Here is a 17226-nt window from a genome sequence, read left to right as displayed (position 1 = left end):
TTGAGCTACGGTACGGACCACCATTTGATGAGATTTAGCCACAATTCCATGCTGTACTGATGTTTGGTACCATAGGAGAGATAACAGGCAAACGTTGATCAAAATAATTCTTAGACTTCTTGTAAATTAAGTAATGCAGATATTTAACAATAATTTAACTCTTGAAACCGTAAAATAAAACACTAAACCCATTTTACACTCAAGAGTTAAAGATCTATTAGGGTCCATTTGGTTACCAATACTCATTTAGCTGAGAACCACCTGGAACGCCCGGACCACGATGCGAGGTCTAAAGGGCGAGGTCATATATGGAGCGTGTCTAGTGTACAGGGTGCTGGAATGTCAGAACAGGTCAGCTCCATATATGGAGATTTAAGGGTGGCAGCGGAGGCAGTGTCTTGAGTGTACAGGGTTTGATGAGGGCCCAGGTAGGGCTGGGCCTTAATTTTCGGGCCTGTTGAGAACTCTAGTTTTCGCCAGCTGCCAGGCGCGGCTGCACAAATAACTTTGGGGCAGGCCTGTCTCCTAGAGTTTAAATGGACAGGTATCAATCAAAAGGGAGACATGGGAAAGTATCAACATAATTTGTCAGAACAGGTTCTGACATATATCCATATACTAAAGGGCAGTCCATACTGTCTCCGACCACCAAACTTTTCGTCGGAAAGATCAGACTTTAATTTTTTCTCCGAAGTAGAGTTCGGCGAGTCACAACATATGGGAGTGCAGCTTTCAGAACAAAAATTCGGAGGAATGCGTTTCAGAAGTTGCGAGTGACGTCATGTTGTAGTTGTACCTGAGCTTTCCGACGAAAAGTTTGATGGTCGGAGACGGTATGAACTGCCCTTAATATTGATGACATCAGGCAAAAACGCAAGGTTTCATAGTTATCTGCGACCTTCAGTTGCAATAAGAAATTGAGTGAAAGAGTTTCGGTTATATCAGTGACTCCAGGGCAGATTTATTTTTAAACCGTGGCTATTCATATTTCAGTGACTCCAGTTATATGATGTCAATATTCACAAATAATGTGCAAACAAAATACCTTACGTACCCCCTGATGTACTTTCTGTACCAACATTTTGGTACACACTACAAATCCCCAGCTAAATTATTGATAGGAACCAAATGACCGTCATACTGTAGGTCCATTTGGTTCCCATCAATAATTTAGCTGGTAACTCTCCCCCCCAAGGACCCCTGCGGGGTCACTGGACCCCACTTTGATAAACACGGGATAACAGAAAAGAGCTCCTCACTGGCTGCATTTTAATGACTTTTCCGATCTTCGGCCAAAACTGGTGTTCACCAGGTAGCACTGAATGAGTGTTTGAAAGTGAAATATCCTCTTTATGTTGCAGCATCTGGTAGTATTTCAGTTTGTTCTGGAGTTTTCAGCGCCCTCTGGTGGAGAAAGACATGCACACTATAAACCATTTTCTACTTGGAAACACACAGAATAAAATAATTTAGAAGTACGAGTCTGGTGACACCTAGTCACAACAGTAACTTGTCAAATTCTTTAATATTAAAAACTTTACAAAATGATAAGAAATTTTATAAGAAACCTCATGAGCTTGCAAGTAAAAACATATGCAGTCGTAGTAAAAGTGGGCCTACTCGACAATCTTTTTTCGATTACTACTACTGTACTGTGTGACGCTGTAGTATGATATTGATGGTATGATCAAGTACTGTAGTAGGGCATTCATTTATACAAAACAACACAAAAATTTAAAACATGGAGATGATGTTTCTGCCCGATGGTGTCCATATAGTGTTTTGTAGGACGTGTTTAACTTTGAATTACCGTGTTGAAATGAGCTGTTCAAATAAACTTGCCTTGCATTGCAGCGGCAGCTAATAATATTCATAATGGGTGTAGTAGAGATATGGGTGTGCCCAAAACCATGGGTGTGTCAGTGTGCAAGCATAGAGACTGTATACTATTGCAAACGTCTAATTTCTCTTTTGGGTCTTGAGCTAAAAGCCACTGGTCCACTCTAGACAATCATGCCGCCTATGGTCACTGCCTTTAGTCCCCGTATCTGACCGGGGTTATGACCAGCGGAGCACTGTCGTCCACCCCACAGTAGAAGTATGGGTAGAGGGTTCCAGTGAAGCTGTAGCCAGTGAAGGAGTAGATGTGGGACTTGGAGTCGACGTCATAGAATGACACCTGTCCTCCCTCGTAGTCCACAAACACGCCCACCTTCCGGAGCTTACGCGGGAAGAGCAGCACGGGAGGGTCCGTGCTGGCCTTATAGCTGTCACCCAGCTCTATTGTCCAGTAGCCGTTGTCGGGCGATATGGGGAACGACTTTCTCCTGTCTATGGACTCCCTGACCACCCCTAGAGCCCATTTCTTCTTCTTCTCCACCTGCACCTCGTAGTAAAACTTCCCAGAGGAGCAGCCCTCCGCCGCGACGACGGACGCGCCCAGAAAGCCAGTGAACCGTTTCTGGTTGAAAGGCTTCTTCAGCCACTTCCCCTCTCTCGCCTCCTTGCGGTTGTCGGAGAGGGTGAGCGAGCGGTGCGCCGTGTCGGGGTCGAGGGTCACATCCACGGCGAACTGCTGCACCGACCTCAGTTTCTGGTCGGGGAATTTCTCCATCTCCTTGTTGAGCCTGTCTTCCAGATCGGAGAGTTCCCTCCTCGCAGTCAGCTCCAGCTCGCCCACGGCGCTCCTCAGGGACTTCCGGATGTTCTCATCGTCCTCGCACAGGTTGCTCCGGGCGCCGACATCGGGCCAGTCGTCGACCTGCGGGAGGTCGTAGAGGGACCGCGAGTTCCGCAGGACGCGGAAAGGGTCATCGTTCTGCGAGAGCTCCGCCAGTTCGTCGCCTCTCTGCCGCAGCGCTTTGATCTCCAGCTGCAGCCCCTTGATGAAGCCCTCCGCTCTCCGCTCCACCGCTTTCTGCTTCTTCTTGATCACCCACAGGAGCTCCGAGCGGCTCCTCTCCACGGCGGCGACGAGGGCGTTGAAGACCTGTATGGTGTCCGTGATGTCTCTCTCCGTGTCCTTCCTGCACAGCTCCACCGAGTACTTGATGTCCTGGATCTTCTGCTTGTGCTCCTGCATCATCTGCTGCACCTTGGAGTGAATCCTTCGGAGCTGGGCCTGCCTCTCCCCGCACTCCATCTCCAGCAGGATGGCGTTGTGCGTGTCGTGGTCCTTCTCGAGGCACAGGTGGCACACTTCTGGTCGGTCCTGCAGAACCAGTCCAGGAGGATGCGGTGCTCCGGGCACATCCGGTCCTCCAGCTTCTCGGCGGGGTCGATCAGCGCATGCCTCTTCAGGCCGGCCACCCTGCGGTGAGGGATATGGGACCATATGAACCTTTCATGTCATGATTATTGTAATCAAATGATTGCGATAATGAAAATATGATTAAAACAGTCACTTTTGTTAGCCACTTGAACCCCAGGATTCTGCAACTATTCTGGGGAAGAACTGCCAAAAATAGCAGATCTACAAGCTCACAATGAGTCGTGTTGCAATGTGTTGTGAGCTTGTAGATCTCCTATTTTTGGCAAAGAGATTTGGTATAGAGGGAAAAAAAGACATCCAGACATCCAAGTACATTCTTTTCAGGTCCGTTTTACCAATTCTAGAGGGTTTTAAGTGGCACCGGATATGCAGCCTGATTGATCATGACGGAGGACTATTTTATGATAGATTAAATCTCTGCGATATGATTATTGTGAGCATTTTTTTTTTACCATGGTGAACAATAAATAACGATGACATTGATTATTGTCCAATCCCTATACCTGCGGTGCGGCTCCAGGTGGACGTCGCAGAAGTACGTCAGGCACTGCAGGCAGAACTTGGCGGCGCTGAGCCTCCTCCAGGTGCAGATGTCGCAGGAAGGCTGGTCCCCGCCGCGCCTTCCGTCGCTCTGGTCCCTCATCCCTTTGAACTGGTCGGAGAGCTCCCTGATGGTGGTGTTGGTCTTCAGCTCAGGCCTCATGGTGAACACCTGCGTTATTTATGACAGTAAAAATTTGATTTAGTTTTAGTCACAGTCTTTTGAATACATTTTCATTTTAGTTTCAGTTATGTTTTTGTCATCCGGAAAAGGTTTTAGTTTTAGCTGGGCTAAATAAATCTACAGTTTTGTGGCGGGCCTTGCATGCTGGAGATAGCCGATCTACAAGCTTGTAGACCCGATCACAACCAAACATAAAATGACTTGTCTTTTAGTTCTACTGGATCTCTTCTCCACTATAGTCCCTCCCTGACATTTTAGTCTAGTTTTTATTTAGTTATCATTTTGTTTTCGTCTGTGAAAAAAGTTATACTGTAGTCGACGAACACTTTTCGTCACAGTTTTGGACGGTCGACGAAATGAACACTGGGTGAACGAACACCTGCTTGCAGAGCGGGCACTGGCAGCTGTCAGAGTTGTCCCAGTATCCACCGAGGCAGGCCTTGCAGAAGTTGTGTCCGCAGGCGATGGACACGGGCTCCGTGAACACGTCCAGGCAGATGGAGCACTGGAACTGCTCCTCGGACAGCAGGCTGCTGCAGCTCTCCATATCTACAACATGACATAAAACCAACGTGACTTCCTGGAAAGTGTTTTGGGCATTTCCCTCCACTGAAATTGGCGATAAGACACACACACACACACACACACACACACACACACACACACACACACACACACACACACACACAGGCTATCTGTTCTCCTTGCAATTATAGATAAAGGTGCCAAGTCTTTTTAAAACAGAGATAGACTAACTTGTTTATTTATTATAGAATGCCCCGAAACAGTAGAACTTTGTTTCAGTCTAAGCAGGGACTCAAAGGGGATCTAATGACAAAGACGACTTGCAAAATAAATGTTGCACACTTGCACTTTATAAAGAGCAACGATTCTTTGCAACTTCCTGACAGTGTGCGGGTGCTCTTCTTTGTCATTCAGAGATCCCCTTTTGGATGTATGCACTGTCCTACACACCTGTCACCAACCAACCTTTTGAGGTATTCTAAAAAGTCTAGGAATGGACAAAATAGCCCTGACTGCTGTTTAACACAGAGTGCAAATATTTGCCTATACACACACACAGTTGACCGTCGACTCACCTGAGTGAGAGAACAATTAAGCTCGCACTCTCGCACTGCGTCCGATTGATGGAGTTGCCCTCTGGTCAGTTTATTTTAAACTGTCTCCTTCTTGTGTCTTCTTCCACTTCTCACCACGTCCTTCTGTCACCTTGCTCTGCTTTTTACTGTGCAGCAGGGATGATGACCGCCGTTGCCAGTTGCGAGATAAACAAGCAGTTACGACAGCAAGCCCGAAAGAAGCCTGAAAAAAGTCTGCATGGTAAAAACATTTTATATTATAATATTTTGAATATTTTTTTACATTTTTCACAGACACAAGTCTTTTGGGGTCCCTGGCACTAAATGGTGGGTGGGTCCGTCATCAAATACAATATTACCATATTGTGCCGAATATAAGACTACTCTGATTATAAGATGATCCCCATTTTTCAAGACTCATTTGTGGAAAAAGAACATTTGAATGTCAAATATTTTGTTTTTTAGGATATTTCCACTGGAAAAAAACATAGTCTTATATTGAGCACAATAGGGTAATTAGAGGTTTCCTTGACATGAAAATGTTTGAAAACCACCAAAGCGCAAATACAGCGACAGCACTCTAAAAACAAAACGTCCCAAAGTCACTTATAAGTGGACCTGGCAACATGAATTAATGCAGACCATGACATGACTCATCAACTATGTTGTAGATCAAGTTTGTTGCCATTGTTGTGTTTTGCCAACCTAACCAGTGAGTTGTGTAAAAGGCCCTCATCAGTGTTATGTAACTACCGGTAAGTACATTTACGTAAGTACTATACTTAAGTAAAATCTTGAGGTACTTGTACTACATCTAATCTCCAATACTTGTACTTTTTCTCCACTACATCTGACGGATCCAAATATTGTACTTTTACTCCATTACATTTATTTGAAAACTTTAAAACTAGTTACTTTACTTGGATTTATACTTACATTTGGTGAACAGAAACTAGCACCTACTATACGTACAGTACAAGCTCACGACACTTGACATCTAGTTTTGGTGAGCGACACTGGAACTGACACTGGCTGGCCTTATACCCTCCCAAATATGAGACCAGTGACTGAGAGTATGGGCATAACTAAGTACATTTTACTTAGATACTGTATTTTTTGATAATCAATTTATTGAAAACCCCCAGTGTCAATTGTCTAAATGTAATCCTGGGCGCTACGCTCCCGCTGTCAACCTGGAGAGATTGCAACGGACTGACCTCATGCTTCCTTGGTTGGACGTATCGCGCGGGAGGAATACATTATTCCAACCAGTTCCTTTCCCCTCCATCAGGTGCCTCGACTGGCCAGGGGGAGGCAGTTTAGAGGACCAGGATTACTGCATTTTTTTTTAGAGGGTAGGGTTACCTACCCTAGGCCGGGGACACAGAGAGAACATGCAAACTCCACACAAAAAGACCCTTTGCCGATGATGCAGAGGAGAGAACACGCTCACAGTGTCCCAAGCGGGAATCGAATCCAGAACCTTCAAGTTGTGAGGCGACAACGCTACCGACAGCAGGCGCCACCGTGCCTCATGAGGTATTCTTACTTAAGTTAAGTATTTCCATTTTTATACACCACTAGCCTACATCTCAGAGAGATCGATTACTGGGAGATTCATAATGTCTACTTTTATTTTGGTACTCTAAGGATTATATTGATGCCAAAACATTTACACTTTTATGTACACTACACATCTTATATCTCTCCCGCGCTTTATTTCATTTGTTTTCTTGTCTGTGACACAATCGCCGTAGCTGTCAAAATCGTTAAGCAAACAGCGGTCGGCGACGTTCCCATGCAGCATATGTGTGTTTTTTAAACACCCCTGTCGTTTTGGTGGTGTAGTGGTCTAATGAACAGACTCTGCACCGAGATTTCATTAAATGCAGTTTCAAAAAGTACAAAATAACAACTCACAAAAGCACTAGAACAGTGGTTCAGACACTTTTTCATGTCAAGGACCCCCAAATTGACACTAATTTTGATAGCACATCGAAGTGAGCTGGATGAAATCCTACCTGGAGGGGAGAAAACAGATGGTGGAGGTGAACGGCTCAGCTCTGAACTCGGTAGAATCTGCCCCTTGCCTCGCTGATAACAAACTATCCTTACACCTGTGTCGTATAATTCTCGAAACTGCCCCCCGTAAAATCTGAATCCCCCACCCACCACTTTTCCCCTCACTGTATATGTTTATTTTCCCTTTTTACCTCCCCTATGATGATTTCCTGTTTTGACTATAGTTGTGTACGTGTCTCTAATTGTTTTGATGTAGGCCTATAGTGTCATGCTTTATGGTGTCATCCACTCACAGTTAACAGTTGTTGTATTGAGTTGTACTTGAAATGTACTGTAATTCTGTTAATAAATCAATCAATCAATCAAAACACAACACGCCAAATTCGCCAATACGACAGACGGTCACTCACCAGAGTCACTTTGCTGTAATTCAATTATTATTTGTGAATATAATTAAATGTAAAATGGTGTCTTGTAAATACAACCATGAGGGTTGGGCACTGCCTACGTGCAGGACACGAAAATAAAACAATCAATCACAAATCGATCTGCAGATCTGCCATTTTTGCCATCCAAATGCATTATATGGTTAAATGGGCCCTAAGAGATGCAGAAATTAACTAGAAAAAGTGCCCTTCTGGGCACAGGTCTCCACCAGGAGGATATGAGAGTGTGATGTTTGGCAGAATGTTTAGGAGTAATTTAAACATGTGTGTGTGTGTGTGTGTGTGTGTGTGTGAGAGAGAGAGACGCAACTTGGCCTGTTGTAGCGCCACCATGAGGCTGATTTGAAAACTGTCAAGTGGCTTTTCTTCCTCAGCCTATATGGAATAGGCAACGTGGATATGCACGGATTGTGAAGCCGTGAATGCACGGCTTGGGATGCACTGCCATGTCTTCCTTCTCAGAATGCATTTTTCATGTGGATTCCAAGGGATTCGATTCTTACAGTGCCTGTTCCTCTCCGACGCTGATGTGCATCACTTCAATGTCCACAACTTCAGTTATGATATTTAGCGTGGTGACTTCTCCTTGCACCTGCCATCCATTGCACTGGAAGCCAGCCATTCCAGTGCAACTAGTCCTTCATTCAGTCTCTCCATGATGTATAGGCCTATACTAGCCTACTATAGGCTACTATCATAGCAAAAAGAGTTTAAGAACGACCCCGTAGTAGCCTAGCCTATAGCCTACACGACGGCGTATGGACGTGCTCTCACGCAGCCGGTGTTTTTTTGTGGAAATGTAAGTGATTTCCTCACTGAATGAATGAATTATGAATAAATTACAAATCTTTAGTGGATTTAACAGATGGAATTAATTATTACAACTAAACCTAGTCTGTGTCAGACTGACACAGACTAGGCTTAGTTGTAATAATTAATTAATATTAATATGACTGACATGTCGGTCATAAGGCTATGTCAGTCAGTGTTTCATACAAGAGGTGGAATTAATAATTACGACTACATTTCTGTAGTGGATTTATTTGATACATAATTACAACTACATTTCTTTAGTGGATTTATTTGATAGACATCCCAAACGGTCAGGTCAGAAACATACTTAAATAAACATTTATATTAAAATATCTTATGTATTTTTCAAAGAAGCCGCGCACAATGTATCGTTGGGCATGAAACACGAAGCTGTTCTGAAATAAACACTAATTTATAATGTTTATAACTGGCAAATTAAGTCGCTAAAGTTGTAAGCCTCGATCGTCAATTAGCTTTTGTGATGTAGGTCTTTACTTTTTCTATTTTATTGTGCTTCTATTTAGTCTGTATGGTAGCGTGGCCGAGTGGTCTAAGGCGCTGGATTTAGGCTCCAGTCATTTCGATGGCGTGGGTTCGAATCCCACCGCTGCCACATTATTTTTAAAAAACGTTTGTTTGAGGATGGCCATACATTTGCAACAGTTACAGGAATACCGAATAATAGTTAATTTCAAGATGTTTACGGATAAATAGATATTCCTTCGGCTATATTCCTTCAAGCCTGCACCTGAAGTGCATCATTCTCCACTCATTTAAATTCTCAAACTGTGCCGTTGAGTGAGAAGTTGTCTTGGAATAGTTCCTGAATTAGTCTACTTTTAATGTAGTTGAGTAATCATTAATTATGTAAAGCCAATGCCAAAGGTGTGCATGACAGTGCATCGGAAATACTTGTTTTCATAGTGGTGCCTTGACAAAAACGTTTGGAAATACTAATGCAATACTGCCATCTAGTGGCTATGAATGAAACAACGCAGCCACACATGAAATTAAAAAGCTCAGTCATACAATTTAATCGTTTTAAAACGTCTCTAGCTATGAAAATAATTCTAGATCAAAGTACTGTGTTAGCTTCATCATTTTATTTAAAACCTCTGAAAATGCAATACATGCAGACACAATTAAGACATAGAGCACAAAAATAAATGTATATATCAAATTAAAACAATTAAAATATAGAAGCAATATAGCACAATAAAAAAGCGAAAGGCAGGCAAATCAATGAAATTTGCAATTAAACAGTGCAACTGACTCAGTAACATTAATGTGGGTAGCTTCAAGTGTTTTTGAAGTGTGGTACAAACATGTTTGGCACAGCAGCAGATCACAGATCTTCATAACTCTGTAGGGATTTTTGGAACCTGCAAACTCAGCCTCTATGGATCTGAGGTTGAATTATAGCTACATGATAATCTAATCTACAGTATTGGTTCCATAAGTGGGGTCTGGGCAGGGACCCCCATGAGGTCCCCACCTAAATCAGTGACAGTTAGGAGTCAAATTGATCCTTGTAGAGAGCGAGCGAGAGATCAACCAGGTACTCAATGGAGATAAATGTTAGAGTTAAAAGCATAGATTGATGCATCTAGGATCAACGGGAACCAAAACTTGAAAAATAGGAGAGATCCCAGGCGAGCACTCAAACAATAACGGAGGAGACAGTGTAGAATCAAGGTACTTTAATCATGTCTACAAAACCTTAAAAGACGAAATGTTCATCAGGGAAAGTCATACTTGCCCTCTCCTACAATGTAGGAGAGGGCAAGTAATGTAGGACCTACATTATTTTGTGAGTGCTCGTATCTCTCCTCTTTTTAAAATCGATCCTTATTGGACTGTTAGAGGGTGCATTTGTACACAAGTTATGGTGGTCCATAGCCTAATAATTGCATACCAAACTGGGTTCTCTGAAATAAAAACATTCTAGAACCACTGATCTACTGGGAGAGGCCCTCTCAGTGGGCCCCGGGCCTCAGTGCGCCCTGGGGTTTTCCTTGGAATACTGTCTGGACACAAAGTACAGTTTCTGAATGGCCAGCTGGGTGTCCTCCGTGGATATCCCAACGTGCCACACGGCCCGGACAGAGCCTCCGACGTGGGGGAACATGAGAACCCGCACACCCTGCCCCAGTGCGGCCTCCTCTCCTTCGCCGACCGCGGCCATCCGGGCACAGAAGTCCGAGGGGCTGAAATCGGGGTCGCGGAGGCGGAAGCGCAGGATGTTGGTTTCCACAGTAGCCATGTCTACCGTGTACAGCCCGCTCTCACAGTCCAACAGGGCTGGGACAGGGGGAAGTATATAGAAGGACACAGTGTTCATTTTGTCGACTAAAACTATGATGAATTTTTTTTTCATCAACTACCTTTTTTTACTGTCAAAAACGCAATAAAAACTAAGCTATGGTGACTAAAACTACGACTAAATATACTGACAATTTTATCAAATAAAAACTAGACTAAAAGGTTAAGGAGGGACTATTGGTTGTCCAGTAGTTGTGTGTCCGAAAATAGCCGATCTACAAACTCACAACACGCCATAGTGTGACGCGTTGTGAGCTTGTAGATCTGCTATTTTTGGTTAGCCGAATCTTACGTATTTACTAGTCAACAATTACATTTTATTCAAAAGACTGACTAAAACTAAATAAAACAATTGCTGTCAAAATGGTAGGACATAAACAAATATTACACTGGAAGACAATAGTTGCTTGAGAAACTTTGCCCAAATGGGGATACGCCTGACATCACAGTACTGAGGTCATAGATGACTGACGTCACAGACTGGCCTCCTCACCTACTGTATATTTTGATGCCCATACTTTAGTAATTTTACTCAAGTCCATTCTGAATACAGGACTTTTCCACCTGTGTATTTCCACATTGTGGTATTGCTACTTTTACTTATTTAGCCCATTAAAACCGGGAAAGCCTCTGTGTCATTTTTGGCTTTTGCAATGGCTATTCACTAAAATAGCAGATACAGTATACAAGCTGACAGTGTCACTTCATGCCATGCTGTGAGCTTGTACATCTGCTATTTTTTAAAGTTTACTTTTTGAAAAGGTTTGCATTGGTAGAATCCAATCGGCCTCAGGTCTTAATGGGTAAAAAAAAAAAAATCTGTAATTGAGACAGATATACTGACTCTACTCACCTTGAGCGAAGGTCTTTGCGCTCCGGTGGTCTTCCACCATCCGCTCCACCATCTCTCCCAGGGCCAGCTTGCCAGCTGCTGCCAGTATCCCGGCTTGGCGCATACCCCCACCTAGGGCCTTGCGACAGCGCACCGCCCGGGATATGAAGTCTCGTGGACCGCCCAGCATGGTTCCCACAGGGGCTCCCAAACCCTGTCGTCACGCACATTATGTGTTACTCATTACTGCTGGGTGAAAGGTCTGGTCATTCATTGTTATGGCTGGTGGAGATGATATTTTTATCCTTGCTTTTAAGATGACATGGCAAAAACATGGATGCCAAGTTAAGAGTGGTTAATGTGCCGTTTGGCTGGCAGTGGTTCTGAAAGTGGGGTCCATTTGGTTACATTTGTACACTGCACACGGTCATGTACCAGTCTTACCTTGGACAGACACACACTAACGGTGTGTGTGTGCTGCAGGATGGTGGACGGGGACACTCCCAGCGCCACAGCAGCGTTCATCACCCTGGCTCCGTCCATGTGAACCGCCAGACCATATGTGTCTGCAATGGCACGCACCTGTAGGGGGCACACACACACACACACACACACACACACACAGAGACCTTGTAAAAACTTCATAAATGAGAGGAATGCACTACGTCGTACAATAGTGTTTATGCCGATTCAAAAAATGTCTTCTAAATCCTAACCGTTTTCTGAAAAACCTATTTTGCTTTATATCGTCAATGTCGTGTCGAAACCTTTTTTAGTTTTTCCATAAATGAACGGCCTACATGGTCATACGACAGTGTCACACAAAAGCATCAAAAGTAGCATAATGTCAATCTGCTACTTTTGCTATTCTTGACAGAGACGATGTATAGCTCAAATCTAAACTGAACCAGATGTTTTCCCGGTTTCGATTGGGTTAAAATAAGAAATTAAGCATTACACACACACACACACAGGTGCTTTATACAGCACCTCTTGCATGAAGGACAGGGGGAGAACGCGGCCCCCCTGTATGTTGTGTGTGTTCTCCAGACAGACGAGCCGCGAGCGGGGGTAGTGGGGGTCCGGGTAACCGTGGCGAATCTTGGTCTCCAGCTGGGCCAGGTCAAAGGTCCCGTCAGGGAGGTTGGTCACCGTGGTGGCGTGCACCCCGGCCAGCTGTGGTGAAAAAAGGACCCACACTTTTTTACGACCTGAGGACGATTCTACAAATGCCTTCTAAATCTTGACAGTTTTCTGAAAAACCCCATGTTTCTATGTCAGTCGTTCTCAAACATTTTTATGTCAAGGACCCCCAAAAATATATGTAATTGCCCGTCGAGCCCCATCTGAAAATATGTTGTTCCAGGGGGAGCAAAGATTTGAGTTAAAAACGTTGGCTCTGAAAGAATATATATTCAAAGATTTGCACTACATTTTCACAATTTTTCAAAACTAGCTAAACCAAAGGGGTGTTTTAAGGGGGTTCCCGCCCAGAATGGGTTAAGTAAAAGCATCAATACTGCAATGTAGAAATACTAAGTAAAGGTCCGGAATTCGAGTAACTAAAAGTACACAGGTGTTTGCCTTTGCCATCAGTACCAAAAGTAAATCATTATGCAGAATGTCCAATTTCACAAGTTTATAGCAATCTTTTTAAAATAACAATCGCATTGTGAGCTTGTAGATCGCCTATTTTCAAATGGACAATATACAGAATTACTGACTAATTTTTTTTTTTTACTGTACTTAAAGTAAATGTACTTAGTTACTTTACACCACTGCATCTCACACGAACAATATACCTGTGAAAGATTATATCACTTATATTCAGTTGAAAATGTACATTCTTGATCTTGTATTATAAATATCAGACATATTTTCCAAAAAGTATTCCAATTTGTCTATATTTTGAGAAATATTTAGTGGTTCTATGGTAGGCCTATCCAGCGGCCAGCCTGACAATACACTATTTGTGCTAGCTTTGATTGTTTTGTTTTTAGATTTGACTTTTTTGTTTTTACAAAGTTGAAAAAGGTTCACTAAAGTGATTTCATGGCAACCTGGTCACAATGTACCAATTCTCCCCACTGGAGGGAGCCGTACTGTGGATTGTCCTCACCTGAGCACTGCCTCCCTGTTCATAGATGTGCAGATGTGACAGATCACCTACTATCATCTCATCTCCTCTCTCCCTGCAGTGCACCATCACTGCGCACACACACACACACACACACACACACACACACACACACACACACACACACACACACACACACACACACAGTCTGTTAAACACTGGATTATGCTGTGTTCCTATTTATCCGCTAAGATTTTGATCTCAACTGGGGATTTTGATTGGAAATACTTTATGTGTGTTTGTGTGTAGCTGACCTGCAATGAGATTACTCATCGTTCCAGTGGGGACATACAGCGCAGCTTCCATCCCAAACATATCCGCTGCCATCCTCTGTAAGTCTGCACCCGCACGCACACGCACACACACACACACACACACACACACACACACACACACACACACACACAGGATCCAAATATTGTACTTTTATACATTTTTATTTGTATTTCTACATTGCAGTATTGATACATTTACCAAAGTAAAACATGTGATTACTTCTTCCACCAATGCTTAGTACTCTCTCTTTACTACATAAGTAGTAAAACAAAGGAGACCAGATATAATCTCCTAGGAGAATGACAGCTCACAGACCCCATGGCCCCTCCCACCATACAGACCAAATAATTAGGGTGATTTATAATACCGTCACTTCTGTTGACCAACAACAAACTGGCACACAATAATCATCACATGATATAATCAATACATTTATTTTAGACTTGTAGATCTTTTAAGTTTTCAAAAACCTTGTCCACAGACAAGGAGATGGTTTGGCCTAATTTGGCCCCAATCAGGGCAGGTTGCAGCCAGGTGAGTTTCATTGTGGCAAACCTATTTTAAGACTAGAGGGCCATTTTGATTGTTTAAGGACCCAGAACAGAGCTACGGTGAGAGAGATTATTGTGATTTGCTTCCTAGTGTTTTCTTGAATAAAGAACCTAAAGTTTGTAACTTGCTGTTTTCCGTGTGTCCATAGATACACCACCCAGCAAGTGTCCATGCACTCTTGTCTGCATGTACAGCACACTCCGTTGGTATTGGTCCCTTTTCGTGACACGGTTATCACAGAGTGGTTTGTTGTTGTTACAACAAAAGCTGTAGCTCTAGCTATATTCTGATCATTGTTATATGGTGTTCATTTTTCAAGTCTCTCTGTCATTGTCTCTATGGCCCTTTAGCAAACAGAAAATGCATTTTCAGGTCAGGATGCAGATTGATATGCACACGGCTGCCATCTTGCCAGCAAGGTGCTACCTAGGTGCAACTTCCCATAGACAGCCCATTCATCCAAATGGAACAGTCCTATCTAATTGTATTAAATAACGTCAAACTCGCCAACATTGCAGCTGTACGGAAAGCTTGAATTATCCTCTTTCTATCTGCAATGTGTTTGTTTAATAAAAATCCACTGTAGATATGTTATGAGCTACTTCCTGTCAAGAGATTCCTTGCAGTGCAGGATTTTGGAAGTGCTCGTTGACTAGTAGCTCATAACATGTCTACGGTGGATTTTTATGAAAAACACTTTGCAGATAGTAAGACAATAATTCAAGCTTTTTGTACAGCTGCAATGTTGGCGAGTTTGATGTTATTTAATACAATTAAAAAGGACTTTTCTGTTTGGATGAATGGGCTGTCTATGGGAAGTTGCACCTAGGTAGCACCTTGCTGGCAAGATGGCAGCCGTGTCCATATCCGGTTTAGGTGGTTCTTTATTGTTACATATTGTGCACAGGTACATGATAAGGCTAAAACTAATTATTTTTTCTGTCTTAAAGCTTATACGAGATGTCAGGACAAGGGAAAGGAGGCGCTAAGCGTCACCGCAAACTGCCTCGTGACAGTAACGTCCTGATCCAGAGAACCACAAAGGATGCCATCCGCCACCTGGCTCGCCGTGGCGGCGTGAAGCGTATCGCCGGCCTGATCTACGACCAGGAGACCAAAGAGGAGGCGACGACCCTCGGCCTCATCAAGGCTTTCATGGAAAGGGTGATCTGTGATGCCGAAACCTCCGCTATGCACGCCAACAGAGAGACCGTAACCTTCATGGATGTCGACTATGCCCTGGAGAGAGAACAAGAAGATCTCTATGGCCAGAATGGCCCGCAAAGACGAAATTCCTAATTGGCCCCTGTGAAAATCCAATTTATTTTTGATTACTACTCGTGATTCTGATAAATTGAAAATGGAGGACCTGATGTAAACAAGTGCTTTTCATGGTTTCATCCTCAATTGACATGTAGCCATTCCATTGATTCTACATACTGTGAAATAAAAATTCAATTCATGTTTTTGCACATTATTGTTGGTCACTGGTCCCGGACAGGAACAAACTGCAGGTTGAAAAGGCTCTGTTACTCTGTAGAATCTGCACCTGGCTTGCTGATAACAAACTATCTTTACACCTGGGAAAAACTGAATCCATTCTATTTGGATCAAATGGTAATCTCAGCAAGGCTTCTTGGTTAGTGGGTGACAATATTATCACATGAAAAGATGACATTTCCTGTTTTTGGCTATACAACTAATACAAGTGTATATTTGTATGTCTCTAAATGTTATGATGAACATGGTGGACCCCATTGTAAACTAGTGTAATGCTTTATGGTGTCGTCACGTGTCGTTAACAGTCTTGTATTGGGTTAAGCTTGACTTGTACTGTAATTCTCAAACTGTTAATTATTCAAGTCTAAATGTTATGATACAATGGAAACGGGCCATAGTGCTTTTTTATTTTTGCAAACTGATAGTCCACTTCTTGCCCGCGAGGCGCGAGCCCCCTGGTAATAAATTGTACTGAGTAAATGTACTTAGTTACTTTTTACACAGTGGTTGTAAACAACATGACAAACTATTATACTAACGGACACACCGTTCACTGTAGGGTCCTCCCCGAACACGTCGTCTCCCACCTCGGCCGTGGCCATGGCGCGGCGCATGGCCTCTCCGGGTTTGGTCACCGTGTCGCTGCGGAGGTCCACTGTCCGGACACGGGACGGGTCGGTGTCGCCGGCGGTGGCGGTGGCTCTGCCGGTGTCATAGTAGAAGCGGACGACGGAGCGCACAGCAGCAGGTCGCACATGGCGGCTTTGTTTTGACACGGCGCGGTGGTGTCTGGCGCACTGGAACGCAGCCCTGGCAGGAACCGTGAGTGTTTTCAAGGACATTATGCTTTCCGAAACCCAATCATATATTTATTCAGAGAGATTGTTTTTCGTTGTATGTGGACTTTGGATCTTAGCCATCGACAATCATTGACCCGGTCTGACCGTCCCTGCCTGGCTGCAAGGCCAGTGTAATACATGGTCGATTTGACAATCGGAAAGGTGCACAAGACGGTGGCGACCGCAAGGTGTCGCCAGTAGTGCGAGTTGCAGCATAGAATATTCATATTCACACAAACAGTGCAAACTTACTCCATCAAAAGTAGAAAATCAACAAACTATATAACAATTGTCAAACATTGTCCAAATTGTCAGATATTATCAGAAAGAGGCAAATATTTTGAAAATAGCTGATCTACAATGCGAGGCATTGTGAGCTTGTAGCTTGTACT

General features: G+C 43.5%; 2 protein-coding genes across 2 annotated transcripts; both read right to left on the bottom strand.

Moving 5' to 3' along the window:
• Nucleotides 1-1716: 1716 nt before the first annotated feature.
• On the bottom strand, nucleotides 1717-4542 carry LOC308333632 (E3 ubiquitin-protein ligase TRIM39-like; the record flags this gene model as incomplete). Its single annotated transcript, XM_080790088.1, has 3 exons — nucleotides 1717-3310; nucleotides 3750-3983; nucleotides 4375-4542. 3 exons carry the CDS (start codon nucleotides 4540-4542, stop codon nucleotides 2036-2038), a joined length of 1677 nt encoding a protein of 558 aa, XP_080646214.1. The 3' UTR covers nucleotides 1717-2035.
• A 5560-nt stretch (nucleotides 4543-10102) lies between these two features.
• Nucleotides 10103-16898, bottom strand: tha1 (threonine aldolase 1). The gene is made up of 8 exons (XM_080789138.1): nucleotides 16543-16898; nucleotides 13922-14005; nucleotides 13650-13738; nucleotides 12521-12706; nucleotides 11975-12112; nucleotides 11552-11744; nucleotides 10175-10677; nucleotides 10103-10141 (listed from the first exon to the last, which is right to left on the bottom strand). Exons 1-7 carry the CDS (start codon nucleotides 16835-16837, stop codon nucleotides 10370-10372), a joined length of 1293 nt encoding a protein of 430 aa, XP_080645264.1. The 5' UTR covers nucleotides 16838-16898; the 3' UTR covers nucleotides 10103-10141; nucleotides 10175-10369.
• Nucleotides 16899-17226: the final 328 nt, after the last annotated feature.

The sequence above is a fragment of the Protomyctophum bolini genome, assembly GCF_963924005.1.
Source record: "Protomyctophum bolini genome assembly, chromosome: 18".
NCBI lineage: Eukaryota > Metazoa > Chordata > Actinopteri > Myctophiformes > Myctophidae > Protomyctophum > Protomyctophum bolini.
The sequence above is the reverse complement of the archived record's forward strand: the minus strand, read 5'-3'. Positions and strand labels throughout refer to the sequence as shown.